Source organism: Trachurus japonicus, chromosome 15 (genome assembly GCF_045865225.1).
Source record: "Trachurus japonicus isolate A0001 chromosome 15, Traja_1.0".
Classification (NCBI taxonomy): Eukaryota; Metazoa; Chordata; class Actinopteri; order Carangiformes; family Carangidae; genus Trachurus; species Trachurus japonicus.
Window position 1 is genome coordinate 27,075,836 of NC_140921.1, and position 12,459 is coordinate 27,088,294.

Consider the following 12,459-nt stretch of genomic DNA (forward strand, 5'->3'; position numbering starts at 1 on the left):
TTTGTGCCTGGCACATAGTGTCCGACTTGTATGATGTCAGTCCATTTTTGACTAATGCAGTCCTCAGCCTTTGTAAAGCACAACACAATAATTGTATCATGTTTTTTTTTTGTTTTTCCATCTGAAGGATAGAGTGGATGCCAGGGTAATGCATGTTGTCTTTTTTTTTCCGAAGGGGGAGGGGGGGCAAACACACCATCTCCCTTAGCCGTTTCCATCATTATATTCATTATAGTTTGTTTCTAATGCATATGCAAAACAGCCGTCTGCATGAGAATGGCTGCACATGGCTGAATACGCTCACCATTCAACAAGTCCTTATTCAAAGCAGGTGACATCTTTAACTCATGGTATTTGCTTGTCCTGCTCATGCCTTTGCACAATTAAAAAGGAAGAGTGATGGTGTTGTTGAGGAAGCCAGAGGTGCTTGCATTATTTAAACAACTTGGCTCACAGGTTTCCCCAGTTTGAATCTTTACTGTCAGCGGCAGAGTGATGTTCCTACAGAATGGCTTATTATAACACAGCTGTAAACCCACTGTTGGCACCATGGGCTTTTAAACAACTCTGCAACCTGACATTAAAAGTCAGTGGGCTCCATTCACACACAAATATCCCATCATATTTAAGAGGGCCCATTAAAGGCCAGAGAATTCATGAGCCTTTCTCTCAGCCCCCTTCCTTGTGTGATTTATCTGTGATGGCCATATTGCTGTGCTCTTTCAGAAGGAGTGGCTACACTTTTTGTCTTAGAGGAGGCCCGAAACAATACATTTCAGGCCCATTTCTCCTACGGGGCCTTCTCTTTCAGGCTGCAGAGAGAGCCAGGGCTGGCCTAACATCTGTTTGTGTCCAGAGCCAGGCGGGACCGGAGCACAGCGTGCCTCGGTGGCCCCCTTCTCCTTTCCCCGGGGGTCTTTGTTCCCGATTTCATGCTATCAGAGTGGCAGCATGTTTTCCTGCGCAGAGCTGTCAGGGGCATAAAAGGCCCTGAGTGGGGTCACATCAAGAGGGATGGGCATGAAAAATTGGTAAAATGTATCACAAAGCCCACCCACTAAACGGTTGCCTAGCGCCCTGTGGTGGGGTGTCAAAACCCCTCCTCCCCCCCCGTGTACCTTCCCCTTTCCTCTTTTTCCTTGGCTGAATTACACCTCTCTCTCTCACCCTTGTGGACAAGTGCATCATTTAGATGAAATGGTGCAAACAAATTAAAGGGTGGTGCTCCAAATGAATCAATGTTCTTTGTGTGTCAGGAGGGTTTTGTGCTTCTCCGTGGAAGGAGGATATCTGGTCACCTGCCTGAAAAAGCCATCAACTGTTGCTATAGTGAATACAAAAAACAGTTTTATGGAAGTTTTCCATTTCTGTTGAAGAAAAAAAAAGAGAAAAACAATCATTGATTTGTGTGTATGAATGAATCTTGATCTGATTAACCTTCCTCTTGTGTTAGGATCGCCACTGACCCGTTTTTAGGTTTTTAATGCATGAAAGTACCACAAAAATTAGTTTATTGCATCAAGGCTTTTTGACTTTGTCAGGAATCTCTATTTAATCAAAATACAACTTTTTTTATTTTTTTCACAAACTTCTAAAATGCTCTGGTTAGAATTATGACATTTGTGTTTTTAGGGTCGGTTTTGACCCGGTTATAACGATAAGAACAATAATGAGAGTTAAAACTGAAATCATAAGTGTAAAACCAACCTTTTCATGGATAAGGAAGCCTAACAACGTAACCAAGAGATGAGAAACAAATGGGATGATAAATAATTGTTTTTAATGTGTTTTACAGCTAACTTAAGACTCGGGTCAGAACCGACCCTAACACAAGAGATGGTAGCAGAAAGCTGACAAGAGGAAGGTTACATTGAAGTCAAGCGGTATACTGACAAAAAAGGCCCAGGATTCCACACCAAAAAATATTAAAACCAACATTTTCATGGATAAGGAAGCCTAACAATGTAACCAAGAGATGAAAAAAATGTTTTTAGTGCATAGTTTATAGGCTAATGTACAGCTGATTTAAGACACGACCTTAACACAAGAGATGGTAGCAGAAAGCTGACACAAGACTCTGTTGCATGTGGTGCATGTTGTGCACAGTGCTAACCAAACTCTCCTAAAAGGTGCAGAATTAGACTTTCATTAATTGTTCAGTCCTGATGTTTATCGAATACCAGTGTAATGAACTCAACGGGCTGCGTTCCTATCGGGCCGTCACTAATCACCAGTCACTGAATGGCTCTTCGATACTCTGTAATTGACTCAGCAACGACAAATTACCTCACTGTCTGTTTCCTTTAATTGATTCCCAGCTTGAGCCGTGATGGAATAGGTGAATTAAATGAGAGTTCAGTGCTTTTGGCTGCTCGCTAAGTGTTTATACCTATCTATAGCACTACTTTGGCCTATGTTTAAATGTGCTACAATTATTGCTTCACGGTTGGATGAGAATTTGTTTCCTCATTAGTAGGATAAATGTTCTTTTTAAGTCTGCATGCAGCGTTAAAAAGAAAAAGAAGAGGAAAAAGAGAAGGCATGAATGCCCGTCGCCCTGCTGGCTACTCCTTCAGATCACAAAGCTCCCCTTTCAAAACATAACAACTGCAGCTAACAACATTCAAATGAATGCCACATTAAGATGGCTATTGAGCCATTTAAGCATGCATTGCTTTATTGAGAGGTTAAGAGAAACTGCTGCGTTAAACAGTCTTCCAGACATCTGCTGCAGTTGGTTTCAAAGTGCTGACTAAAAGTGGTAGGGGAGGTTTCTCAGATTAAATCTCTCATTAGGTTTTCTTTGTACAGGTGGCAGTAATGTGTCAAAAGCCCGGGCTGAGACAATGCCCTCCTCTTACTGGGACTAATATGCCTCAGGAGAACCCACCCTCCTTTTACTGCCACTACTTTACACAGAGACACGGTCACAATGAAGCATCTGGTGGCCTTTTCCTGTGTGGAAGGCTTTTCCATGGCCATTGTGACTATGCGTGTGCATGTGTGTGTGTGAGTGTGTGTGAGACAGAGAGAGAGAGAAACAGAGAGGAGGCTTAGTTGATATCTGGAGCTCCACTGGTCTTGTTTAAGTCGCTGTGTGTTTGATTTCTTTTACCTAAAAATGTTTAGAGATCAGTTCTGAAGAGAAGCTCCACAGCTGAGACTCTTAGGGGGTTCGGGCTGGTGGGTGGGCAAGTGTGTGCTTGTGCATTTGTGTGTGGTGGGTGGGTGGGTGGGTGTGTGTGAGTGTATGTGTGTAACCCCCCCCCCCCACCCCCAAGTAGTGGGAGGTCACCAGGGTCAAAGTGATGAATTTTTATAGGCCTGTTCCCTGTGTTTCAGCCCTGTCCCTTTCTCTGCGTGCTGCACTGCCTCTCAAAGACAACCATGCAGGGCAATTTGTCCTGCGGGGCCCTGCAGAATGGAGCCAGCAGAGAAGTTAAATACCAGGGGGGGAACACACACACACACACACACACACTCACACACACACACTCACACAAAACATACACATACATTCAGTTTCTCTCTCGCATGCACACACCCCTCCGTTCTGTTGTCCTGAATGATTTGTGGCCTGTCCATTATCCATTCCGAGGGGACAAATGCTTTTTTTTTTGGGACCGGTTTGTGAAGGTAAAGCAACAAGAATGGCAGCCCTCAATGCGTGCCATTTGCTTTTTAGAGACGTTTCCCAGATGTTATAATGCACAAGATAAATAGGGCACATTATCACTACCTCACTACCTCTTACCTCTAGTTGTCTGTCCATGGACGAGGGCGTGGCGACTCAGAGAGAGACCTCCTACGATGCCGGCCCTGGCCGACGAGCCTGGCCGCTGCATGGCTCTCAGCGAGTTCATGGGAAGGGGCGAGAGTTTGCGTTATGTTGCCGCTCGCTGTTATAGGGGGTGACGCAGGGCAGGTTTACAAGGGTCAAGCGTTGACCAGTGGGTCACACAGAGGCTAACTTTGCGGCTGATAATGTGTCCACTCTTGTACCTCTCTCCACAATCTTGATTCCTGGCCGTGTGTGTGTGTGTATGTGTCAGTGATGAATCCCCTGTGTTTGGAGGCATTAAATTGGTCGGCCACTTGGGGAGAGAGGAGTGGATAACTCTGGCTGCTGTCCAGTCAGATCGGGGCGGGGAGGGTCACAGCTGATTTACTGGCTTCCCTGTGTAATAGCGTGGCATGGATCGCAAAGAGAAGGGGCCAAATTTGTTGTCGCCTGCTTTGGATTGCCACCTCCGCCGTCTACCTTAGCCACCGGGGGGCAGATGTTGCAATCACGCATGCCGGCGGCGGGGATGGGGATGGGATGGGGCGTGATGAACGGTGGCGAGCGGCAGGAAAAGTGATCGGAGCGCAGAAAGCCATTGGTGCTGAACCTGCCAGCTCCTGTTGGCACACCTTAACTCAGCTGGCAGAGGCGCTCTGCGTGGCAATGAGAGAATAATGGTGCATTCTGACAATGCCGCTGGCCCCGCTGACACAAAGGGAAGCCCCTGTCCCCTGCTCTGGTAATGAAGAATGAATAGTTAGCTTATTGTCTTTTCATCCTCCGTGTCCCTCGGCCCACAGGCCCACACTCTCTCTCTACCTAATTGAGCTTTAATCACTGTGTTCTAAATGTACTCCATGCCTTATTATATCGCTGGTATGAGTGTTAAGTGAACGGTGTGAATCATTGTGCGGGAGTGGGGGGGTGAGGGCAGGGGGAATAAATATAAACTCCAGAGCAGTTAGGATGAATGAATGGGGCTTTGGCTGGGACACTCAGTGAATCTGGGATTCTGATTGTACTGAAAAATCTCAGGTCAGCTGACCTCTACTGACCAGAGGAGAGAGACTTCACATGCACTCAAGCAGACAGGTGCATAAAACTAATACACATACACTCAAGTATAGATTTTCAACTTTTATTTAAACTTGCATATGAATCCTGGCTGGATCCAAGAGTGCAAATCATATGCTGTAATAAAATCTATAATATACTATACTAATACTAATAATACTATATTACTATACTATATGATACCAATAATATACTACTACAAATATATATTAAAAGGATTCATCTTGCATGGGTTTTCTGTGCTGGACACTGCTATGAGAAGTTTTCAGTTTTGTTCCTTTAGCATAATATAAGTTACAAATACAAGTATAATCAAAATGTAGTATTAATGGATTAAAGTGAAAGTGTGGACCGGTCCCACTCTTGATATATCATGATATATGACACAATTAAAGCAGAAGTAAGCGGAATGTTTGTGTTATTAAAAGTCTTAAATAGTTCTATCTTCCGACAGCAATCACTTCTATAGAGTGTTTGGTCTGAAACACGGGTCTGTCAGTCACTCTGCTCTGCTGTAAGCCGAGGAGAAAACTTTTGTTGTATCCTACAACCTTTATCCAATGAGGAGAGAGAACGGCATAAAGGGGCGGTCCTCTCTGTGTGTGCAGCCAAGGGATGCGCGTGAATGTGATGACGTAGGGACGAGGGCGGAGACTGCTAACTCCATCGGCTGACAAGAAGTTAGCCAAAACGACCGGATCGCTTACTTCTGCTTTAAATAATTAATAAGAAGGACCTCAAATATGGTTTTATATATGATTACCAGATAAACCTGAGAGGATATAAGAAAAAACAAAGTTCTGATTCACAAAAGCGTCTCTCTGTTATCAGGCTTTTTCTCTAATCTTTGACTTTTGGAGCTGTTAACATTAAAATGTGACTCTATATACAGATACAGCTCTTTGTAGGAGGTCAGAAGCCAGAAACATAGGAAGCCACTGGTTGATTCTTCAACAATGTGTTGTATGTTAATTATTGTGTAAAAATCCTCATCACAATAGTAATTAATAGCTAGTGGAAATGCTCAAGTAAAGTAAAAGGTTCCCTAGTTTTTCAGTACAACACTTAAGTAAATGTGCTTGGCTGTTTTGCACCATCCGTGCTATAGAGCTTCATTACTATCAAAAAACAATTAAAAAACCAGCAGCAGAACTGGACCTGTTCCTTCGTTACCCTGGACACATACATGGTTCTTTATTTTGGTGTCCTGCTGCCAGAAAATCCACCACTTGTGTGTTGATGCACAACATTTACCATGAACTACAATGCCTTGAGTGTACACAATTAATTTGGCCTGCTATTTTAAGCAAATGAAAAGAGATTCCAAAAATTCCGAAATTTGATTAGTGACCAGTTTTTAAGGGTTTATGCTAATGGGAGGAGATGGGCTTCTGTGATTTATTAAGAATAAGTTACATATAGAATATTCCTCCTTGTTTTCATTTGTATTGGGCGAAGTGAGTGTGAACCTGAGAAGGTTTTAGGGTTAAATAAATTGAATATTTATGTTCATGCCAAATTTAATCTAACATGTGTTGCATTTGTGACTGAATGAAACTCCCATGTGTTTCAATATAGATTGTGAGGAACGCCCTGGTGCTGTATGTGGGTGTCTTAGTGTTTAAGTTGGGCACAGCGAATCCGCCTCCATCTGTTGACTGGACCGGGGACAGAAGGCCCTGAATGTGTGTATGTCTTTTGCTCTTTGAAGTGGGACAGATTGCTTTAACCTCTCTTCTAAGGAGAGCAGCTGGAATAGAGAGCTCCTTTAAACAGCCGCTTCCTCCTTTGACAGTCACGAGATTATCCTCCATTGATGCACAAAGCACAGCGCCTTCCTCGGCAACCCCTCATCCCGCCGCCCGGCCTCTGGCCCTCTGCAAACACCCGGTGTTGACCTGTGACCCATATTGCAGAGATGTGTTTCCAAGACTGACAAGGATCACTCTTATCTCCCCCTAAAGGAGTGAAGACATCCCTACTGTCTCCTCCACCACAGCTACTTTCCATGACAGCTGCTGGTTAATATTTTCCCATTGCCTGCCTTCGCCTTCCCTTCCCTTCCCTTCCCGCTCCCTTTCTCAGACTAATTGGCATGTATCAAATAAGGGGCCAATTGCAGTCAAATGAATTATGGTAATATCATTTAGGACGGTCAGTGAGAGCGTGTCTACATGTAATGCATTTAGGAGGCAGGAACTTTGAAGGGAGAGATCTGTTCGGAGATTCGGCACAAGCACCTGGGCTCTGCTGGCAATAGCAAAAGAGACATCACTACTCTGATATAGCCTTAAGTGACAGCATGAGGTTCTCATTTTCCCCCCCATCTAAGTGTCTGCCGGGCCGAGCTTATGACAGAGATGCTGGGATGAGCAAAGTGCTGAGGTTATATGTGTGTGTTTGAAGAGGAGGATGTTTTTCAGCCAGGATGACAGTAGGAGAGATGTGATCAATGAACCACCAGCTGCAATGACACACTGATTGATCAATCAGCAAACTTATGAATGGATCGGTCACGTCGGCACATACAGCGGTAGGCAAAGCAGCCGACACCTTTAAGACCGGGCTGGATGAGTAGTGATGTGCAAATCTGCAGTTGGATTCATTAGTTTCCTTGACGATAGAGCAGGTTGATTTAGTCTCATCAGACATTTTCCTTCAAGAAAAGGCAACATTAGATAATTATCTTCTCGTTTTTTTTCACCATCGGCTCAAGGTGCAAAAACCAAATGTTCTCCATGGTCTTCTCTCTGCTCACATCCATGTGTACTGTATGTGAGTGTGTGTCCATGTTCATGTTTGACCTTTTTTTTTAAAAATCAAAGGTTCTGTTGGCAGATTCTCTGAATCACTGGAACCTGAATGAAAGAGCTGTTTCTGTGCTTTAGATATTGATGTGTATTGATACCAGTGGGAGTGTGAGCATCAGGAGCAGCAGTGAGGTGGTCAGTGACTCGTCTTGGATTTGCAAAACAAATGACAGAGGGGAATTCACTTTAACAGAATTACAGAATCCAGATGCTACGAAAGTCCTTTTGAGGAATATCTTATTACAAAACAAAACTTTGCAAACCTTTTGAAAATGTTGCAGCTTTTGCAAAGAAATGCGTATTATATACATGTGGTGTATTTGATTAATCAGAGATGGCAAAAAAATGACTCTGTGGTTGTCTTTGCTAGCTGTGGCTACAATGACTTTTTGACAGGGAAAGTATCTCTTGCCCTTCTCACTAGCTCCTTCTTTGGCCTATTCATTGCACAAAGCTGCTTAAGCGCACTTAAGCGCATTAGCATTTGGCTGCCAGGGGACCATATTGACCCTGCATTTGGATGGCCTAAATGAGTGAAAGATGGAGCGATTTGTTAGGGCTTTAGAAAGTTGCTTTTGGGGAGGGGGGGGGGTGAGGGGGGGTGGGGGGTGGGGGGTTGAAGGAATGGTGTTGAGGCAGTGAGGGGGAGACAGCAGAGAGTTGTTCCACTTTCTCTCAGGGCACGGTGTTTGTTCTAATCTGCTGTGCAGTTTCTTCGCGGCCGAAGCAGCGCCGGTTTGTGACATTTCGGTCTAAAGGGCTTCTTTTTTTTTTTTTTCTGCTCGCTATATTGGCTTGACCCGATTATCTAATCTGTGTTTTGAATTTCAATCAGGTCAGCCAGTCTCTGCCGTGTGGTATGGGAACCACTGGCTGAGGGATTATCTCATTCAACTGTCTTCAAACACAGATGGTCGAATGTTTAACTAATTGTTAAAAGAGTCCACAAAGGGGAATTTAACCATGCACACAGTCCGTGGGGTCAGTACATAGACCCAGATAAAGAGCAGGGACAGTGAGGTGGTAGTTTGTGGGATGTTCTTTAAAAATCATTCAAATGGAGCACAGTGTACTGCACAGTGTTGGCTACAAGGGCTGCAGCAGTTTGTTCTAAGAGCATTATAAACTCCTGAATGATGTGCATGTGCTTGAAGGTGTGAGGGAAGAAGACTTTACATAACACCTGGGTAACACAATAAAATAAATGTAAATTAGAATCTAATATTAGTAATTTATTAAAATCATTTTTCTTTATTCTAATGCAGTGGTTTTCAAAGTGGGGGCCAGGGCCCCTGGGAGGCCACCAGGGGTTCCTCGGGGGTCCTCAGCAAATTGGAGGGAAGATGAGAACAAACAAATTATTGTATTTTGGGCATTATTATAAAATCTAATTCATGATAATATAACATATTGAAACTTATTTGCCATGCTCATCTTTCTAATTGCCTGTATCAAAACTCAGTGGGTTTGCAAAGGGGGTCCCCGATGCTATTCGGGGGCCTTGCCATGGAAAAGTTTGGGATCCCCTGTTCTAATGAACACACAGCTAACGTCACATCTGACACGTCTTCTTTTCATCTGTCTGATCACCCGTTCTCCTCTCTCCTCCAGAGTCTCTGCTCCACTGCCACCATGCAGACAGTCAGAGCCGCCGACACCAATGAAGTGGACAAGCTAATATTCCGAGAAAGTGATAATGACCGAAAGGTAAGCTCCGCTGAGCTAACGCTGCCTGTCACAACACTCAGCGGCCACCCTGTTTAAATTAATAGAAACGTTAAAGCTTCACTTGAATAATATTGTCATCTCAACACCCTTTTTAAATAATTTTCATATTCATTATTTTATTCAGTGGGCAAAGTGTTTGATACAACTAGCTAGCCTGCTAATGGTTTGTTAGCAAGCATAGACTTGGCTCAATAAGTTCACTCACTTCACAGAGATTTGGACCAATGGCTCATGTCTCATATATGTTAGCAAACCAGGCAGTGCTAGGCTAATCAGCTGAATTAGCTTCCTTCACTTAGACAAGACAAACTACGGCCTGTTGGGCTTTTTATTCCAGCCGGTCAAAATTGTGAGGGCTGAGCAACAACATTGCTCCTATCCCACTGAAACTGAATGTCATTTGAGCGTAAGTTTTCTTTTACTGTTATGTAATGGCTTTTACATGTCATTTATATTAGTTCCCGGCCATCAAATTTTAAAGGAGACATATTATGCCCCTTTTCCACAAATTAAAACAGTCCTCAGGTGTCTTAAAGACATGTCTGTGACATGCTTTGGTCAAAATACCCCAAGGATCAAACATCAAAGCTCTTTTCATCCTCTCAAAACAGACCTGTTCAGAATGGCTGGGTTCAGTGCCTGTCCCTTTAAATGCAAATGAAATGCAAATGAATTACAGATTTTTTGGTCAATTCTCACATTTTGGGGACCGGAAGGGAAGACAAACACCCAAATAAATGTTAAAGAGCCTTCAAGAAGTGATAACTGTAACACCCATGATGATCTCATGTTCTTTGTATGTAAATAAAAAAAGTGATATTTTCATAATATGTCCCCTTTAAACCTCACTGTGGCCCCTGAGCCAAAAAGTTGGCCCACCCCTAATTAGACCCCATACTCTTAGATGTGAGTGCAACATGGGCTATTGGTCAGTAGTTCAAAATTCTTGTGTCAGAGTTCACCAGTGTTGAACTTGATTCAGCGCTCTGCTGTTCATTAGTGCTCTAATTACAAAGTGCAGTTCACATCATTATCAGTATTAATCACGGCTCTGTTTCTCTCTCTCCTCTGATTCAGGTTGTTCTTCAGCTTGAAAAGAAGCTTTTTAGTTATGTCAACCAGGATGTTTTCCGGGAAAACAATGGGACCTCAGTAAGTCACATCTGTGCTTCCTAACCTTTATTCATCTAGTCTTTTATCTCTTATCTTGTAGTTATTCATTACAATTATTTTATCCTGACTGATCTTTCTTTGTCCCTTTAGTATCAGTGGCTGTCGTACTAGATTTCTCATATGACTCTAGCATGATCACAAACACTCTCTTTGTAAATGACCAAATTAACTTGAGAATAATGGAGTGTTAATAAGGGAAGTTTCAAGCTTCTGCAGAGGGAAAGCATTGCAACACACTTTTATATAGCTGTGTATAAAGTAGTTCAAAGTTGGACCTCATTAAAAAGAATCCTGATGAAATCTGCAACCTTCCACACGCACCTACATATTGTATACAGATACAGATGTGTGAACGCCCTAGTCTCATCTAAATGGACACCCAATCTGCACTTTCACTTAATGTAAAAGTGTATGTTCACGGGGATAGTTCAGTAGTTCATAAAGAATTTGATGATGAATTTTAATTTGAAAATGAAGTGAAATGATGAAAATTTTGTTCCATTCTGAAAAAAAAGAGGTTCAAGGAAATTGCAACAAAATGCTTATAGTTTATAACAGTGGAACAACATAAAATATATCATATATTGGTATTTATATCCGTGTCAACCTGTCACAGTTTTGTCCAACACGGTCTAAAATGGGTGTATCATTTACACCCGATGTTCTGTCACTGTGTATTTTTGTGTGTGATTTGACACATAGCCTATTAGAGTATGTTTGTACTGTAGTCAGTCATGTATATAGATTAGAATAATCTGTATTTGTTTGAATTTTACTGCATCAGGACTTTCAACTACATTCAAAATCACAAAAAAATGCAAAGATCAGGCTTCAGTCACTTTGCTCTGCTGAAATGTTTAGTTTACGTCTCTGTTCTTCATTTATCTGACAAGACTCATTCACCTGTGTACTAACTAAACTTTCTTTACCTTTTGGAGTGGGCGGGTGTTTCTTATTATATAATGTTTCATGGGCATTATCAGCTTTTCCAGCTCTTGAAGGAAGCTGAGAGACTTTATTTATTTTGTCTGTAGGTTAAATAATGATTAGTCACATCATTGCAGTTTGACTCTGATCCAGCCTCCAGGCTCCACCAATAGGAGACAGCCTCATTTCTTAAAAGCAAAATAATCAAGGCTTATCCTGAATGAATGTGATTTTGTGGTTTTCTGTTTCCTCTGTGAAAGCACACCAACAGGCTCCTCCCTCCCCAAAGCAGCAGGCGGGGACGTTTAATCACTCAGCTGATTAACCAGAGGTGGAGGCTGGAGGACACAGATGCTGGCACTTCACATTGTGCCATAAGACATCATAGAATTTGATCAGCAGAAATATGTAGGAGTCATGGATGTAACAGAAGCTGTAGGAGGCTGAGGTGCCCCCTCATTTCCTCCTCCCTCCCTCCCTCCTCCCCTCCTCCCTCCCATCCTCCCTCCCCACCAAGCCAGACAAGATGGATGACATAATGGGGCATCAGAGATAATCTGATGGTCATGGTCTAGTTAAACACACCATGTTATGATCCTTATAAAACAAACTACCTTTCCAAAAGGATAAATGTTCCTCCTCACACTCCTCCACTGGGGAAGGGGGAGAAAAAATCCATTGCATCCTTCATCAACTCTAAGACTTGTACCAGCTTGACAGAAATTTAATTCGAGGCAGCTCTTGAAAATAATTATAGTATTTTGAGAGGAGTAATCATTGGCCAGGACATGATTGAATGTGTCCATGCCTATTGACTTTTGCTATGATTAATAGGTTTGTTTAGTCGATATTCCCATCGAAATTGTATAATTAATTATCCCCAGAGCTGTCACAGCAGGACGATGGAGAGCCCTGATGAGTATTTGGGAAGATTAAATTTTCTGGGCGCTCGTGGCGTCAAGG

The 12,459-nt window shown here is 42.8% G+C and overlaps 1 protein-coding gene across 2 annotated transcripts in view; it reads left to right on the forward strand.

Moving 5' to 3' along the window:
- Positions 1 to 12,459, forward strand: part of inpp5a (inositol polyphosphate-5-phosphatase A) — a 174,041-nt gene that overhangs the window by 135,239 nt on the left and 26,343 nt on the right. For both annotated transcript variants that reach the window (XM_085800826.1, XM_085800825.1), the window contains exons 10-11: positions 9,280 to 9,375; positions 10,474 to 10,548. In XM_085800826.1, coding sequence (XP_085656952.1) covers positions 9,280 to 9,375; positions 10,474 to 10,548 — 171 coding nt within the window. The remainder of the gene's footprint in view (positions 1 to 9,279; positions 9,376 to 10,473; positions 10,549 to 12,459) is intronic.